The sequence below is a fragment of the Saccoglossus kowalevskii genome, chromosome 7 (assembly GCF_978046115.1).
Source record: "Saccoglossus kowalevskii chromosome 7, keSacKowa6.1, whole genome shotgun sequence".
NCBI classification, from domain to species: domain Eukaryota; kingdom Metazoa; phylum Hemichordata; class Enteropneusta; family Harrimaniidae; genus Saccoglossus; species Saccoglossus kowalevskii.
In genome coordinates, this window is record NC_140647.1 from 9,642,101 (window position 1) to 9,661,414 (window position 19,314).

A 19,314-nucleotide genomic window follows, 5' to 3' on the forward strand; every position below is an offset into this window, starting at 1 on the left:
CAAATAGAATTATGGTGAAAGAGGGTGCTGTAATAATGAAAACTAAAATGGTGAATCATTTGACATGATCTGCCATGATAAATCTACTAACCTGATGTGTACTGATGAGATATAGCATTAATATTCACACCGCATTAAATACCGGTACATTAGACAATCCCTTTGAGAGAGGTGCTGGCTTTGGCTACTTTGCAACATTTCCTCCACAACCGTACGTGGTTGGTTGTGATCAGACACTGAAGATTGTCTATTATACAAATGAGAGCTGATACAGAACTATCAACAGGAGGACAGTGACACATAACGCAGTGATTCAAATGTTACAATATTGCCTTTATTTCTGACGAAAGGAAATAAGACATGTAAAAGATACTGAAAAAGGAAAGCTTACAAAAGTATAGATCGTCATTGTCAGACGTGACGACCAGGCTTTGACTGTACAACAAACAACTTAGACTATAGTTGACTGTGGCTTAGAAAACATGGCATATTTTTGTGAAACGGCAGTGTGGTACTGGACAACAGACTACTCCCTTTCACTGTGAATTTCAAATCTCATATCAGCAATACTTTCCATTACTAAATGTTGATTTTTCTAAAAAACAACACATTTTCCATATGAAACACATTTGTACATAAACAGTGTTACTCACTGACCTATATAAAGACTCTTGTATGTAGGAAACATTTGGCCAGTGACATGTTGTATCAAAGAGTAGGTTCAACCTCTTCAAGCATCAGTAATGTACACGAGGGGTCACAGTACATTTTCTGACTAAACTCATGGGTCAGATACCACAATACTCTGAAGAAAAGCTGCCATCAGTGACAACAAATGTTGTCTGAAGACTTCAGCCAAAATGATTTTAAACAGAAGTGCATTTATCGATTCTCTCAAATGTACTTTGTCATAATATCCATAATATAAATGCTTCTTTCTGTCTAATCAACAACGAGTGTGGTAAAGTCATCAACTATGATTTTCTTTAGATACAAGTTAATATTTTGGAAAGCACAGAAAACGTACTGTCGCCCAAATGTGTGTATCTCAGTGAACAATATACTAATTGATATCTCATGATTCTAACATATAGATATACATATAAAGTCAATTACCTAATTTAACACTGGACTAAAAAATTTTTTGCATAATAGTGAGAACCACCACGTTCATATCAAGACAACGAGATAGTTGACTAGATCCATCCATTCTACGGGGCACATAATACAACACATACGTCTTCAGAGAGAAAATACACAAGCATACGTATGACCCGCTTGCTGTGATACTATTATTTACAAATGTCATTTTCATCAGTTCTAGTTAGAACGAATCAGGAATGGCACGTATATACAAAAGTCAAGTTAAAGTTGGTGCCATTTCTCAGACAGATCGCATCAAACTGTTTCAATGGAGTTGAAATATATATATATGTACATCTGTATAAAAAGTACCATTGGTTTCACAGTGGGGGGAAAAGAATGTGCCATGTACCTTACAATTGAATGTTCTCACTAGCCATGTTTGCCACCATCTGTAATTGTCATTGCGGTGGCAAAGGAATGCCTGTTGTGTTGACAGGGCTATCTGTCAAGTTCTTGATAAGCTGTGCTAACCATCGCTTGGTAGAATTATCATCTTTTAATACAGCTGCAAATGTGGTGTCTTTTAATTGGTCCGGAAGACACTGACGTAAAGCTTCTCTTGCTCTATGATGGAAACAGATTGCAGTAGTTCAGTATTACAAAGGTTAGGACTGAATTAATGATAACATGTTTCCTCATGAGTTCACAATATGGTTAGAACACAGAAAAACGAAACAGATTTGGGAAACCGGGCAAATTTTCATGAAAAGTCAGAAATGAAAATGAGAAATTGTCATTTTTCGCATTGGTTTCTATGGTGAGAGTATTTCAATTTTTTATGTTAATAATAACATGGGATGAACAAGTCATATATTGGTATAAATATTAAAATCAGTTGAAAAATTAAATTATTAATGTTTTCTCACACATTGCATTGCCAAATATGTTCATTATGACGATGATGGTCTTCACTACATGTTATGTTCAGTGTAGTCCCATATGACATATACAATACATGTTAAGTTTAGATACACATAATATGAATGTGTTCTGCCAAACCACTTCCCTTTAAGACGCTGACATTTTCATAGCAAGAAATGTTTGCAGTAGCTAACTTGTGAATTCACACAAGAAGTTAATTTAATAAGTGATGCTGACTCCAACTCAAGTGAAAATTGCTACACAATTTACGTGATTTTACCGGACTTTTAAATTATACATTTTGTACTGTATATTTGATAACCAAGCTTTTGATATTTATTTTGTGAGGTCTACAACAATTAATCATGACATGAAAGTAATACGTGTATTAGTTGGATCTTGAACCATCAGATATCCATGAAGGTGTGCATAGGTGATAGATGCTACAATCCTGCACATACAATGTGTGTGTGTAAAGAAACCACAACACATAGGGAACAGAGTGAAATGCATGGTTGAATCACAAATTACCTTGGGTTATCAGACAGCCTGAGATAACACCTTACTACATGTTTCAATAGTCTTGCAGATGGTTCTTTACCTAGTTGTATCACCATTTTACCCTGCAGAAAAATACAGTTTGATTGTAATGAGTACAAGAACTGGTTTGTATTTATTAGATACAGGAAATGGATGTGTTGAAAGTCATAGGGATGTAAATACTGTTTTCTTTTCCAAAATGTTGACTCTTTTATGAAAACACAAGTGTGCATATCATTGCTACATATATGTAAGTGCACATACCATGATTATTGCTATGTAAATGTACTTACCAGGATTATTGCTATACAAGTGCACTTACCATGATTATTGCTATATAAGTGCACATACCATGATTATTGCTATATAAGTGCACTTACCATGATTATTGCTATATAAGTGCACATACCATGATTATTGCTATATAAGTGCACTTACCATGATTATTGCTATGTAAATGTACTTACCAGGATTATTGCTATACAAGTGCACATACCATGATTATTGCTATATAAGTGCACTTACCATGATTAATGCTATATAAGTGGCAGTGCACTTACCATGATTATTGCTATACAGGTGCACTTCCCATGATTATTGCTATATAAGTGCACTTACCATGATTATTGCTATACAGGTGCACTTCCCATGATTATTGCTATATAAGTGCACTTACCATGATTATTGCTATATAAGTGCACTTACCATGATTATTGCTATGTAAATGCACTTACCATGATTATTGCTATAGAAGTGCACTTACCATGATTATTGCTATGTAAATGCACTTACCATGATTATTGCTATGTAAATGCACTTACCATGATTATTGCTATATAAGTGCACTTACCATGATTATTGCTATACAGGTGCACTTACCATGATTATTGCTATACAGGTGGTGCACTTCCCATGATTATTGCTATATAAGTGCACTTACCATGATTATTGCTATATAAGTGCACTTACCATGATTATTGCTATACAGGTGCACTTCCCATGATTATTGCTATATAAGTGCACTTACCATGATTATTGCTATGTAAATGCACTTACCATGATTATTGCTATACAGGTGCACTTCCCATGATTATTGCTATATAAGTGCACTTACCAGGATTATTGCTATACAAGTGTACTTACCATGATTATTGCTATATAAGTGCACTTACCATGATTGTTGCTATGTAAATGCACTTACCATGATTATTGCTATACAGGTGCACTTCCCAAGATTATTGCTATATAAGTGCACTTACCATGATTATTGCTATGTAAATGCACTTACCATGATTATTGCTATACAGGTGCACTTCCCATGATTATTGCTATATAAGTGCACTTACCATGATTATTGCTATGTAAATGCACTTACCATGATTATTGCTATATAAGTGCACTTACCATGATTATTGCTATATAAGTGCACTTACCATGATTATTGCTAAGTGTACTTACCAAAATCATTGCTACATGTGAAAACCTCTCATATGTCTGACATATATATGACAAACCAGTCTCATCTAATAAAATTTTTTGTAAAATAAATGTTGCAACCTGTAGAATGTACAAATCAATTTGTGTTACTAGTATAACAACAGCAATTATTTCAAATTTCACTTTTAACAATATATGTTGTGAAATACTGTAGAAGGGTTAATTATTCACTGGGTCTTAATTTAGCTTATTTCACTGACTGGAAAATGCGCTAAATTAAAACCCAGTGAATATGTAAAATTTAGCATAGAATACATTATCTAAATGATAAAACTGAATTTAAAACCCACTGAATATGCCTGTAATGGTAAATCAGCGAAGTTTAAACCCAGTGAAAATTAGTAACTTTACAATATCTGTTTTAAAAATGGATGCATGAACCACTATATAGACCTTATGTACATATATTTTGAATGTTATAGGTTGGATACTAGAAGCTCAGCAATATTTCCTATGATAATAAATGTAAGAATATCTCAGGGTAGAGCAGTTGTGAGGTCACACACAAAACTAATTTATCGAAGACTGTAATCCAAAAACCGAAACACAGTTTAGTCAAGAATAGGGATAGTATTTAAATATATTCTATGCAGTACACTTACAGTTTTTGATAATTCACTTCCGCTCTCCATGATTCGCAGACAAAGTGGAATTATTTCAGTTGTAAGTAGAAAATTGATTACTTCTTGTTCATCAGTCTGCAAGACAGTAAGCAACAAAAGTTACAGATAACCACTTCAGTCATTGTGACATGGATGGTGATTTTATGGAAGTACAGGAACATCTGGCAATCCTTACATATTGCAATGCAGCCAAACAGAAATGGATGATAAGTTTCTATAAATATATGAGTTACATGTATGTTGTATTATATCCGCAGTGAGTTTTACCTTTTAAGCAGTGGCATTTAATGGTTCGAATTGCAATAACTAGAGCCCACACATTATCAGTGTTTATGTGAAAATATACTGAGTATGGTAATATGTACAGTAAAGCTCTTTGAATTTGTGATAAAAATAGTGAGCACATGTGAGCACAACTACACTTGAAAGATACAAGAAATAAAAATGATAGTGATGTCAGTTTTGAATTGTATACAAAGTATACTGATATATGATACAGATGCCACACCCTTTGAGATCAATTTGTGTGCTTAATGAGACTACACAGTACAATATGTGATTACACTGCAATACCACCATCACCACCATGTGGCATGAGAACAGCAGGCTTACAGATCAACAATGCAGTTCTGTTGCTATTACATGTATGTAAAAACTGCCATTCAAATACATACAATTACGTCAGTGAATTGGAAATTGTGCATTGCAACTACCTTATATATTAGTAGATAGGGCAATAAATTTTCAACATACAGGGTTTCTGATGATCATAACCAGAAGGCTCAATCAACAAAGTGAGTGACTGTATTCTGTCACACACAGTATTTAGAAGTGGATAGCTAGTGAGCCATTAAGTACAAGAAAAAGTTTATTAGTCTGCAGCAGTCTTTGAAGGAAACCCTATACATGCATGTCTCCAAATAATAATTTGTTTCTAGAATCCAAATCTCATCATATAATATCAGGTTCTAAATTTACAATAATACTGCATAATCATCTGGTTCCTGTCTGTATTTGCTGTATTGTAAATGCGTTTTTCAAAAAATAGAATCAGGATGAATAATTATCTCTTTACTATATACAATGGTTATATGTATACATTTAGCTGATCATTGCATACCCATGTGATGGATCCCAGGAGAACACCAGAAAATGGACAAGTTACTTTGTTACCTGGAACTATCACGATACCTGGGTATAACTTACTTTAACTAAGGCCCCAATCACACCAAGGCTTGTTAGCCTAAGATACTCGAATGGTCTGGTTTTACTGACCGTATGAAGGAATGGATAAAGAAATAGTGGTATATGGGCTGAAAAAAAAGAAGAATCAGAAGCAAATTAATGAATTTAATGACTCAATAAATTTTCAGGTTTTTTCCTCAGACATATATATATATAATTGTATATATAGTTTGTTTTACCTTGTAGAAATGCTGACCGTGTTTCTGGATGAGATGCTACACATTGAAGTAACGCCAATGCATTACACACACGATTAGATTGATGAGCCTTTAAAACAAACATAGCATTTATTAGTACAGCAACATACTTAAATCAAATTTGGCAAAAAAATACAATCCAAAATGTTCAATTAATACCACATGCATTGTAATTAATCTCAATGTGTCTTATAGAATAATAAACAATAAAAGTGCCGTAATATATACTGTATAAGCAAAATAAAATATTTTCCAGATTAAGAAAGCGCACTTGTCACTTTTTTAATTTATACTTATATATGTAACAACATGTCAGTTTACTACAGTCTAATTGACAGATATTGGAGAGCATATTACTAACATTGAATTTTTATTATCAGCAGTATAAATATCTTCATTCTGTCTACTTATTTCTATATCTAACAAATGTCTTATTTCAGCCAAATTTCACCACATATTTTGAAAATTGCACTTTATTGTTGCATCAAAATTGAACATTGACATTTAATAGTGTTGATAATTCCAAGAAGAAGACAATTTTAACCGTTATCTTGGAATATACATGTAGAACACAAACCAAAATAAAACGAGGCGGAGATCCCAAACTGCTTCATGTAATATCAAAGTTTAAAAGGAATTGAATGAAAACTGTTGAGTTTTTGTAACTGAAAGAAACAGTTTTACAAGGGAGTCAAAGGCAACAACAAGGACAGATATTTTCTCTTTGTATAACATGACCTTTATCTACGATGATACGGACAAGGTAAAAATACCTCTCATATGAATACAACAACTACAAGTTTGTGATAGAGTTTGTGAATATCAATTTACTCTAAAAGGTGACGACTATCTAAATCAGCTGTCTTTGTAATTCTAATATTATGCCCACCAGTTGTATTGAAAAAGAATACAATACCACCAATCAACATTGCCAGGTGAGGAGTCCTTCTCATAATTCTAATCTGCTCATAATTCTAATCTGGAATGACTTATAACATGTACAACTAAATCTTTTGGATGTAAAAAGCAACATACATCAAATCTGAAGAAAACACCACTCAAAATTCACAGATGTCATGAAAGGCCTCTCCTCTCTAAAATGTCTTTCAGTCTAAGGGTTCACGTTTAAGCAGGGCTTGATCTTCAAAGTTAAGAGGGCACCTGGTTTCAAACCTAAATTTGATAAAACTGTTTTACCATACATGTATATGAATAATAGCGATTGTACATGTACCACAGAGCACCAAGACGTGCCTAAGTTCGATGCCAATGTAAAGTTTAAACCATGCTCAAATCCTACATTGGGACATGTACAGTTACAATGCAATAAAAAAGAATGAAAAAACTTACTGTCAGATGTGGTGGGTTGATGTATGGGTAAATATTGACAATCTCTTGAAGTAAAGCTGCTACCGTTCCAAATGAATGCCACAGCATTGGAGCTAAATCTGGAACTACTTCTCGTTTTTTACTGTCAAAATATTAACAATAGTGTTAGTAATATGAGTATATTATTTCCATACACATCTGAGTTAATCCACAATATAAAATTTCAAAAAAATTTATACATTTAGCAAATAATTCATCACAAGTCAGTGAAATGTATTTTCATTTGGTTCATAAGGTTATACTTGGATCTACAAGATGCAAGACAATCACAGTATAAATTACTATTTATAAAAATAATTGTAACACTAACCTAAGTTCTAATAAAGCATTTTCTCTAGTTTCGGGATTAGTCAGCTCTACAATCCACTGGTAAATTTTTTCTCTGTCGACCTGAGCCATTGCAGCTGTCACTGATGGAGTGGGTAACGCATTACCACCAATTCTCTGAAGAAAAAAATTTCAAAAATGAATGAAGATTCAAGGGGTTTGAAAAATTTGTAAATGGAGGCCACAAACACCAGAAAATTCCAGCAGATTACCTTATTGTATAGCAAATAGTATAAATTATTGAGTATATCTAACACTAATTTTAATATAGTACAACATCTAAAACAAGGCATACAAACTGCATAGTGACTTCAATGTAAATAAATAGTACTGTTGCAAAACAGTAAATTGAATATCAATTAGGAAATACTTAATGGAGCTTAATACAAGGAAATATAGGAGATACATGTACAGTGTAATGGCTAGTTTTTCATAGGCAATCGACCATAAGTCATAAAAACAATATGTCTGATGTTTTGGAACCCGTCTGCAAAAAGGACTCCAGAACATTTGCTATACATTTGATTTGATCATAGCAGGGTTAACATTAGCAGGGTGAAAAAAGTTCTTTTTGGTTATGAATGTATGTTATAAAAAATTAATGCTTTGTCATTTGGTGATACTGTAGTTCAGAGGCCGAGCTGGTGACTTCAGTGCACCTCGTCTGACTCTGAATCGGATACATGTACTGTACACCTATATCGGTTGACAAATGTGTCAAGACATCATGCCATTTCAAGAGAGCATCATATTTTCAAAACTTTCATGTTATCCCTTGCAACCTCTGCAAAGGCACGATGACAAGTCCTCATTCCTGTGCACAGTATCTCCTGCCAAAGCAGAAAGTCATTGTGCATACAAAAATGTACATGTTCATGTTCGATTACTTTGTCTTGTGGTTGTTTTGATTCAATTCAAATACATTTGTGCATAAACATATATGGTAGTAGTCGTCAGGAGATACATGTATACAGATAATCTTTGGTGAAGTTCATTCCCATAAAGTAGTATATATGTACATTTGTTGAGAGTCGCCGTTTTAGAGTGTGTATTTCTGATGCGATCGGAACAAAATTATAATGCAACATGTTATCAGTTTTCTTTGATGCAATCACCTACAAAATACCACACACTAAATCCATTCATCTCCTGACACTCATTCAGCTGTGAGAAAACATCAAGTCGCCGACACCTACACACGAACAGGAATTGAGTCCCAAGCAACGATAACACACGCTAAAAGCGCAAAGGCTCATGAGTAGACACTTGTTTGTAAACAACGACACGTTATGGCCATCTGACACGCTATGACTCCCTCGCTTTAATTGTTCATGGATTTACTATGACAAGAATGAACAGAAACAGCAAACACCTAATACATAATTCTGTGGCATTTGATTCATCCGCTAGTTGACAAATATGGGCACTGCAATTTATTAATTTATTCAAGTATGTTTCGTACTGACATTATGTCTACATTAACAGCGAGGCGTTTTTCTATGTGTCAATCACCTGAATTGATTGTTGAACACTTAGGCTGATTGCTTAGATATACATGTACAACTACAGTACTGTAGTTTTGATTTACAGCCTTATTTTTAGTAATCGTGTTCCGATGGGATCACAAGTAATAAGTAAATGTATATGCACAGAAAATAAACAAATATAGCAGATTGCTTTGAAACACCGAAGTGAAAATTTTAGCTGTATTTACAATGTTCACTCGATTTTCATCATGAAACAGCATGGGAAACGGCAAGCTGATAACCTCTTGGTTCACCTTATCCACTAGCATCAAAGTTGCATCAGAAACAGTGCATTATGGGTGTTTAAAAAACAACAAATATGGCTGCCAAATTAGTTTACTGCCAGTATTTGTAACTGTATACAATACATATTTAGTTTTTTTGGCCACATACTTTTATGGCAAATCATCCCAGAACATAACCTTGTATTTTGACAATTGCTAGTATTTTTTCTTGAATTCCACAACTCTGTGTTGTAGCTGACCATACATGTGTAAATGTGTTGTACTGTTCGTTGACATGGGTCGGTGCGTACTAATATACTAACTGTAATGATGCCAAGAAAAAAATGTTTTGACAAATCACCTCATATATTTTCTACATTAAAACTCAATTACGTTTTGTACTTGCTCTTCGTAAATCAAACACATTTCATTATCTGTGATATTTTGCGAATGTATGAATCACCATCATTGAACCAGGCATTATGTAAAATATTGATATTAATTTCCATGAATGTAAATTATAATATCAATTTGTTTGTATTTCAAAGATTGTAATTTGTAAAAATGTTTCAATTAAATGAAAAAAATAGTGAATTACTCTTAGTGTGTATACATTTCTGCAAATATATGTATGTATGCTACAAATTGCATGCAAATGCCATGCACAATAATATGCAAATTTATGCTAATTAGGCCAATTACCAGCTATTTTGGATTGTGGAGAACACTTTTTTATTAATTGATGAAATGCACTATAAACTTTGATCATGTGATAAAGTCAACATAACATAACATAGAATGTCATGTAAGTTGGTTAAAATGTAGATTTTCTGAAGGGAAGCAAGGCAGCCTCAGTAGTGTTTTCCAAAATCAACAACACAGGTTTATTAATCTGTGTGCCAATAAGTTTCAAAGATAAACTCAAGACAAAGCAATGTTAGGATGTGTTATCAGTAGCTATCTGACACACACTAGTTGCGTTCACGCACAGCTCCTTAGCACGGGCTAAGAGGTCAAATTGCTTAGCGCGTGCTAAGAAAACGTGCGTGAACGCTTAGCACGGGCTAAGGAATGCTAAGTACGGGTAAAATCTGATCCGAATTTAAGACGCGGTCGAGACCCTTAGCACGGGCTAACGAAGTATGCGCGAACGCTTAGCCCAGGGCTAAGCGCCCTCTGCGGCGACCTTTGGGAGTGAAACTTGTCCCATGTTCGTATAACGACTCTATTCCATCAGTCATTACTCCACGCTCGCTTCCACAATGATCGGGTCGCTGTAGTAGAGCGTAGAGCAGCTCCAATTGTAGACAAAATAAATTTGGTTCGCTGTCTACGAAATGTATTCTGTTATGCCCGTTGTATACTGTTTCTGTGCATCCAAATAAGTTGGGTCCGTCTTCTCTCGCGTTCCTGTGCACGTCGCTTCAAAATTAGAACGAAACATGCCAGCAGCAGAAATAGAACCTCGCGCGTGTCATCCATTTTTCGTTCGTAAATAGCGGCTTGCCAAAGGTCACCAACTGGTGGCGCCCTTAGCCCGTACTAAAGACTGGCCCTCCCAGTGCGTGGACGAAATTAGGTCTAGCCGAAATGCAAATATGCTAGATAAGCCTAAATCAGCTTAAATCTTAGCCTGTACTTCGTGTAACGTGAACACAACTAATGAGTGTTTCCAGACATTTGAGTGGTTTGTCTCTGCCCCTGTTTGTTTCACAGATTAGTCATTTGCATATGAATGTTTCAGACACAAGGTCACACAGCCACTGAAAAAAAATCATTGATTTTGGTGTTTTCATATGCCGAATTTATCCAATTATAGCTATCCCATTCCTTTATTTTTTTGGTTTCCAATAGCCTTACACATTTGGATGTCCCTACACATGTTAAAGCAGACCTTGATGGGAAAACAAATTGATTGTGCCAATAAATAAGCTTGAAAATCTTTGCTGTTACTTCATGGACATTTTCTAGGAGTTTATGTTTTTCAAAATACAAGGTCTTTAACAAAAAATAACGTATACTTATTGTCGTCGGATTAACACCAAATTTTCACAGCTTTGAGGTGACAGTGAGAGGAACTTGAATGTGTCCAGACAAACTATTTCATCGATTATTTACCAACGAGTTGTGGTTTGAGTTGGGGGCAATGCGACTAAAACAAGTAATTGAAATTCAGTGCACTGTTTTTTAAAACACGTTGCTTGCATAAAACTGACCAGACACATTCAATTTACCAGACTATTGAACAACTAGAAAAAGTGAAAAAAATACTTCTTATCGCCAGCATAAATGCGTAATTATTTTTTTACAGAAAAAGTAATTGTTCACCTTTGATTAAGTAACGGGTCATAGAATGCAGATACGGGCATGGCAAACACACCTTTGTATAGCTTGAAGTCTGGCGATTCTAAAAATATATACTTTCCTGGGTCGATTTGTAGTCATTTGGTCACAATTAGAAGATGAAAATAAGTATGCAAATAATAGTCCCGCTACCTTAAAACCAACAAGGACAATAAAATGATGGTCCAGTGGCCGACATCCTGTGTGTATCATAATTAAACAATAGTGCTGGTCACCAACCTTTTGTCCTGGTCGGAAATTCTGAGTGCCGGTCACTAGTGACCGGCGCCGAGCAGCGTGGGCAGATCCCTGCATACAGTTCAGTTAAAGTTCATTGGTACAGTGCAATATCTAACTCTACATAACATAAAGGCACTGTAAAATACTTTATTTATTGTAAATCAGTTAAAATAAAATCCAGCGAATATATTTTTTTTCCTATATTTTACATTCAACTTAAAAATCGGTCAAAATGAATTCCATACAAAATACCTGAATAGTCTTTCCAGCGAAAATTAATTCCAGCTAAAATAAAGTATTTTACAGTATATTATGTTGATTCACTGTGTGAAAGACTTATTTGACACAACAGTTTTAGTAATTGTTTGTGTGAGATTTGTTTACTCCAGTGATTGCCTTTCAACTTCAAAATCATCTATCTTGATACAGAAATGCTACTATTTGTAGGGTAAAACCTGCCATGTTACCACTTGACAAATGTAGTAACCACATCATGTATATTATAATATTACAATGTATACATCTGTCACCGTAACGCCATGAAAGTTACAACGTGTCGTATTTTGCGATATTTTACAGGGTACTAGTATATAAAAACAAACATGGCTACCACCAAGGTTTGACCGGACTCCACACAAAGAAGTTCGCTGATTCTGTTCTAAACTTTTTTGATTTCGGCAATCCCATGATGTATAATTAAGAGGAAAAGATGTATAATAATAAGGTTTTTACGAGGATACAGCACTCAGACCGTACGTCGTAGCATCAACCTCTGCTGCATGTTGGTCGATACTCTCGCTGTACTGTCTTTGTGTATACTTTTCGGTATGCTCGTAATAACCTCATATTATTATATACGGTATAAAGAAAACCAGAAACCCAGACTTGATCTGAGTTGTACAGTACACGTACAGTACCATATGCTCTTTCTTAATTTGCAATTTAGTTCTCTAATAAATCATAGTACATATATTACAACATCATCAGTTTATCACAGCAGCCCTTGAAAATGAAGCCTCATCATGAGTACATTCACAGCCATGGGGCAGAGTATGTAATGAAAACTGTGGCATAACAAACCTCCATTGAATTGAAAGGTCCCATAATGATTTGAATAAAATCATGGAAACAATGTACTGTTTTTAACAGCTAGGTTAACCAATAATATTTGCTCAACTCAGCGAATTTACGTTCAATTATGTGTCACCGTGATTGCATTCACTGTGAATCAATGTTAGACGTACTGTGACATTTCTGAACTGTAACCCAGTAAATAGCCTTTGCAAAATAATGATTCTCTAAGATTTTTTACAGTAAAAAAAAAATACAACGCAGACAGTAAATATCGGATGTACAATGTTGTCCCGTGATCTATGTGATAGTGAACTTGATCAGATAGTTAACTTGATCATTTTGTTGCGCCGAGCAGAGATCATCAATCTGGCCATGTGAAATCGTCGATGAAATCCTAACAGTTATAATTAGCAAGCTGTTTTCTAAATAATATTAATAATGAAATTTAATGATCCATTGTACTTACTGGCTGACCCGTGATAGTATGCATTTTTCGTAAAAGTTTCGCACCAGTAGTGATTGAAATGAAGGAATAACCGCAACAAAACAGTACACTTCGTCCTTTCAAATTTTAAAATGGCTGCTTTCAAAGTTCCGTTTGTTATTTCTTTACTCCACATATAGAAACATATATTTCGCAAAGAACATCCTACTAACAACGGCTAAGTCATAATTTTAACACTTTTCAGGATATTAACAGTCCAGTGATTATTCGTCACTCTAGTGCGCAATGAGTTGTTCTATTTTCGTCATTGCTTGGTGAAGTAAAATAATAATTGTTAATTGTTCCTTAGTGCGCATGAGCATAACCTTTGTTGTTATTTGTGTTTTGTCCGGAGAGCTGTACGGGAAAGGAATACTGCGAAGAATTCAACGACTTTGCGGCCTTCTGAGATGTTTTCATTACGATATGTTATGCCTTAGGAAGCAGGTAAGACATTGAAGTGATATTTTCGACAAATAGTTCTCCCGATTTCGTATCCCTCCCAGTGTTCGTCACCGATATTTAGAATGCGTCAATGCTATTTTAAATTCAGCTGACATGATATGACCCGACCGTACCGGATGATTACGTTTTAATGTGCAATCTTTCTTGTCCGAATCAAGGTGAAACCCCATTTATGATCCGTGTAACTATAACTTCGTAATGCTTATCCAGTTACCGATTTAGGGGTAGATGAATAACGCTTACTATGACACCAGTGATCGGTTATTATTGATTCATTAAATTGTAGTGTCATTTCCACGGAAGTAGTGAGCCCGGCCTTACAGGTTCGTAGTATTTGCCTGTGCCTCATTATTGACTGGTGAGGCTTTCACTGAGAAACGCCCCGGACACAATGATTTATCTTCATTGGTAGCCATGAGACGTATTCTCTCATTAAAACACCGGTAATATATTATATTCTATTAATCCATTACCGGTATATTTTGTGGGTTTGTCAACATTAATGACGTTAGTACTAATATTTATTACATACATTGTAGTTATGCCACAAGATCTCTTATCTTTGGACTGGATTAAACGATCAGACTGGTTGATTAAATTGAATGTGAAACAAAGACAAAAATAACAATAAGGTGAGAGAACAAAGGTGGCATCTGGTGACCTTCGTGGCGAAGTGGCCATAGTCTTTCACACCATGTTGATCACCAGTACAAAGAAATATGAGTGTATGTATACCCTATCTATTCGAATGAAGGGTATTTTCTAATGTTATGTATAAGACTATGAACATCACATAATCATGTACATTATGTGTTTAACTGAACACATTCACAAGACATTTTTTTATTTTTTCCAGATTAAATAATTAGTGGACTCTCAATACTCCCTGGGGAGGAGTGTGGTGTAATCACAGTGTAAATATGGCTCACTTGGAGACTAGTTATCGTCGTTTAGATTCTTATTATGATGAGGAATCAGAATTACCACCACACGAAAGGGATTTAAATATCCACGTACCAGAAAATGGAAAAGGTACATTATACTTATTATTTATTACATACATTGAGATTTGTGAGTCTGTATCAGACTGTATCTACTAATCTAGGTGTAAGCATAACATTACTATACTTCTCAAGGTCCCTCCTTTTGTGGTCCCTCTGAACTTGAAATACAATACTTGCCTTGCACAAATCTCTGCAGGGAACCATTCACTATTGCTGATTCAGCACACTAGTGAGTTGTATTGTGTAAGTAGTTACTTACTATCCCAGAGAGGTCATGTTGCTTCTAAGACAGTTGCAGCCATTGATGTAAATATATACGAGTAATCCATTGACAAATAATGCTCCACTTGACTGCTACAAGTTAGCTAAACTTGACATAATAAACAGTTGCATCTGAAAAGATATAAGAACCAACCAAATATCATCTAAGCCACTTCAAAGACAAATATTACAGAAAAAAACAGCAATGCATGTACATTTTCATTTTCCAAATACCCATTTCAGTTGCATCTTAGTATAATTTGGATTTTAATCTGTGGTCAGTCATCTAACTTTTAAAAAAAAAAAAAAATTTTTTTATAATAAAAACCTTAGGTTATTACCAGTTTGTTACTATACCTGGGTAACTTGTATTTCTTCAAATCTGCATACTGTAGTTAAAAGAATTCCTATTTACCCGGTAGTTAAAGGGGAACTAAATAGAGCCTATTTTGGTGTTTGTATTTATCAAGTTATGTATATTGATTATAAATTTGAAAAAAAAAAAATAATAAAATGATTATCTTCAGAGTTATGATGATTTAAATATGAGAAACCATAAACCTGCGAAGGACTTCCGTTTGCGCCATCTTGCCATAAAAAAACGCCCTCATGAGGTATAAACAGGTAAGGTAACAAAGCATGATGACGAAATAGTATCTGATTAAATATAAGCAACTTAGGGAGCCATAGTTAGCTGGACTGGTGAATTGACTTCTAGTCTAGGTTGTTTCGACTTTTACGTTAATGTTATTTACAAGCATATCAACATACAAACATTATGGATGTGCGATTGATCGAGACAGGCATTTTGTTTTGTTTTTTGTCTAACTGTCTAATAAATGCTGTTTCCAGTACTGCACTGTGCGGCGTGCAAATTATTCAAAGTATGGATGCTGGAGTATGCAATCTTGAGTTCGTAGGGTGGTGATGGAAACATTTTCGTCCATGTATTCACAAGGCTGCACTGGCAAATCATGGGACAAGTGTCACAGGAACACCAAGCAGATTGTTCACAGACTTCCGTGTAATTTGAAATAAAACTTTCATCCGAACAAGGGGCATCGTCGACGATATACTCTCATCACTCACACTGGACTGATCTGAATCGTCACAGTATACCGTACTTCCCTGATCATAAGCCCGGAGGCATGAACATGTAAGGGAAAAGTAAGGGATGAGCTTGTACTCGAGGACCAACTCAGAAAAAAATATTTTGTTTTGGGGTTAAACACTGTAACCATCTTGCAAACAACGAAAAATTATCCAAAAGAAATATTCGTTCACCACGCCGGGCTCGGGAAAATAATACTTATTTTTGAAAAAAAATGCGTCATTGATTTGAACGATACTTACAATGAAGAAACAAACATGTTCATAAAAAACACACACATTTTATTACAATACGATTTACATACCGTCTGAATTTACGGTGAAATAATGGGTAGGGTCTGTGAGAAAATAGTGGATGAAGGCATTTATCATTATCTTCGTTTTGGTATGTTTTCGATCGTACGCAAACTCTCGACGCAAAACAATTTTCCACCATGAGGTTTTTCAGCACGATTTGACCTGGAACAACTTCCTTTGACATAACAGGTCATGTCTTTCATTAACCAATCAAAATGATGTGTCGTAATGATGAAATTTTCCGATTATTGACGATGATTTTTTAGCGCAATGCGGAAGTGAATTACCGCAATGTTAAAATGCGATCTGTAGCACTGATTGCAACGAAAAAACGATGATTTTTTTCCCTAAAAACTGGCGATTCGCAATTTCCGAAATATAAACGACGGTTAATAGTAACCGTGGGTAAACTGAGTGTGGAGGAAGAATTTAAACACCTTTCTCGGTCGCCAACATGTCTCGTCGTTCAAACCCTAGGCCTTTCATGATAGTCTCAAAGTAAACCATGCCCGATAACCAGGTACACGTCTTGACGATCACATTTTTGGCTTTTCGAAGGCTACTACTCAAAGAAATATGAATTACTCCAGAATTGCAACATCGATGTTCATCCTGAGTAAATGACAGAATAGAAACGATGTGAATCACGTTGTGTACGTTCGCCATGCACTCTGAACTTGAAATTAATGCGAGTTTTCTCATAAAACTAAAAGCATGAACCAAACTAACATGCCAATCACGATTATTATGAAATGAAACACACCTTTTACAGGCATATTTTAAAGAATATCGTCGACGCCCAGTAAAAACACTCTGGGCTTATAATCGTGAATGCCCTCAACTCGATAAATACCAAGTAAAAACATAGGGATGGGCTTCATACTCGAGAGGGGCTTGCGATCAGGGAAGTACAGTACTTTAACGCAATTGGGCTTTCACTCTCAGAATACTGTGGTTCAAACGCATAAGGCTCTAACCCAAGTTTTAAAAAGCACATTGTGCATATAAAAGTTGAGTTTATACTAATAGTACACGATGCTTGGCAGCATGAACGGCTATGTACAATGGCGTATACGAATGCGATCAGATACTAAAACGTCATAGCTTTGAAAAGTACCCGGATGTTAAATATGTTCGTTCGTTAATTATTCCCCTCCATGAAAGACCTCCATGGCAAGCACTTCAAATGCCTATCCAAGCTACAGTTATAATTAAAACAAAATTAAACCACTGCAATATTATTTCGAATACAGTTTAGAATATACACAACTATAAATTAAGGCCGCATTTAGGTTCGCTTTAAAGTATGTATTGCAGTATTGTATCCAACAGTGTTCGGTTATAGTAACAGTGTACCGGTAGTTAGTTTTGAAACCTCAGCTATACTATCAATGACAGTTATGTTCACATTGTATGTGATGTGTTAATTTGTTTTCTAGCACGCTGGAACCACATTGAAAACTTGGATGAGTTTTTTGCCAGGGTATACCACTATCACCAGAAGCATGGCTTCTCATGTATGATGTTGTCTGAAGTCTTTGAACTTGTGTAAGTAGAATTTATAGTGTAATCCTCTTTATGTTTGTTTTTATCTAAATCTAAATTAAAAGAAATAAATTTTAATTTAATAACATTTACTGGTAATTTAAAATACAAAGATTTTATATTCATCTGATATCCCTATATCTTTCATAGCATAGACAAAATATATATAGTACTTGTAGTATTAATTGAGGAACATGCTTGAGAGGATTTTCTGAAAGAATTTTGCTTAGATATGTTGCTGTACTATTACTGGTATTTTTTAGCTCTGCTGTCGACTTAGTAGAGCAGAGCTGTTCATATTACTGATTGTCTATCAGCGTCATTTTTACATATGACTTCTTCGTGAAAATGTCATGTCTACTTTCTTTGATACTTTGTATATACATGTATGTACCTTGGGTGGACCTCTTTCAGATTTATTTCGTGATGATATCATCAAATCTCTAATTTTAGTGAATATTTTTGTCATTTTGGGTAAAAAATGCTATTTTCGACTTCTTCTTTAAAATGACCTGCTCAATTGCTTTGGTATTTTACATGTGCCCACCTTGGGTGTCCCTCTGACAGATTTTTTCATTTTGTGACATAAATAATTTCTAATTGTAGTAAATATTTTTTTTGTTTTTGGTAAAAATGCTATTTTTAACTGTAAATTTTAGCCTGTATTGTTTGCGCAATATGCGTAGATAAATTATTGCATTGTTTCAGGAGTCTTTGCCATGCAAAGTAAAGATTATACATCATTAGTTTGTTTGCATCCCTCCACTTATTATATAATCTAGATTCTCAATGGACAAGGTTTTAATAGTTATGTTTTATTTAATATTTGTATTTTCTCCATCATATCGGAAATCCATGATCCTATTTCATTCATGTGGCTGTTCTCATTCATACAAGTGAATTTTCAACTTAATTG

The 19,314-nt window shown here is 34.8% G+C and overlaps 2 protein-coding genes across 4 annotated transcripts in view; one reads left to right on the forward strand and one right to left on the reverse strand.

Annotated features, from left to right (window-relative positions):
* Window positions 1-312: 312 nt before the first annotated feature.
* Window positions 313-13,952, reverse strand: LOC100367949 (CCR4-NOT transcription complex subunit 9). Of its 2 annotated transcripts, none has more exons than XM_085501053.1 (9): window positions 13,699-13,952; window positions 7,809-7,942; window positions 7,460-7,580; window positions 6,092-6,179; window positions 5,859-5,980; window positions 4,647-4,742; window positions 4,006-4,104; window positions 2,539-2,630; window positions 313-1,710 (listed from the first exon to the last, which is right to left on the reverse strand). In XM_085501053.1, the coding sequence occupies exons 1-9, from the start codon at window positions 13,720-13,722 to the stop codon at window positions 1,545-1,547; spliced, it is 942 nt and encodes a 313-aa protein (XP_085357179.1). In that variant the 5' UTR covers window positions 13,723-13,952; the 3' UTR covers window positions 313-1,544. The 2 variants fall into 2 exon arrangements, with proteins under 2 accessions (XP_085357179.1, XP_002741589.1); XM_002741543.4 differs by having other exon boundaries at window positions 5,874-5,980; window positions 13,699-13,944.
* Window positions 13,953-14,030: 78 nt separating this feature from the next.
* Window positions 14,031-19,314, forward strand: part of LOC100369591 (autophagy-related protein 9A-like) — a 44,189-nt gene continuing 38,905 nt past the window's right edge. The window contains exons 1-4 of one of the 2 annotated variants that reach the window (XM_006825033.3): window positions 14,031-14,163; window positions 14,721-14,813; window positions 15,038-15,213; window positions 18,293-18,401. In XM_006825033.3, the coding sequence (XP_006825096.2) occupies window positions 15,102-15,213; window positions 18,293-18,401 (221 nt within the window). In that variant the 5' untranslated portion in view covers window positions 14,031-14,163; window positions 14,721-14,813; window positions 15,038-15,101. The remainder of the gene's footprint in view (window positions 14,164-14,720; window positions 14,814-15,037; window positions 15,214-18,292; window positions 18,402-19,314) is intronic. The other variant, XM_085501052.1, reaches the window with a different exon arrangement.

Coding starts and splice junctions, on each gene's coding strand:
- LOC100367949 (XM_085501053.1), bottom strand. CDS start 13,722: ATGCATACTATCACGGGTCAGCCA. Junction 7,943..13,698: donor ATACTATCACGGGTCAGCCA/GTAAGTACAATG, acceptor TTTTTTCTTCAG/AGAATTGGTGGTAATGCGTT. Junction 2,631..4,005: donor CACATGTAGCAATGATTTTG/GTAAGTACACTT, acceptor ATTTTTCTGCAG/GGTAAAATGGTGATACAACT.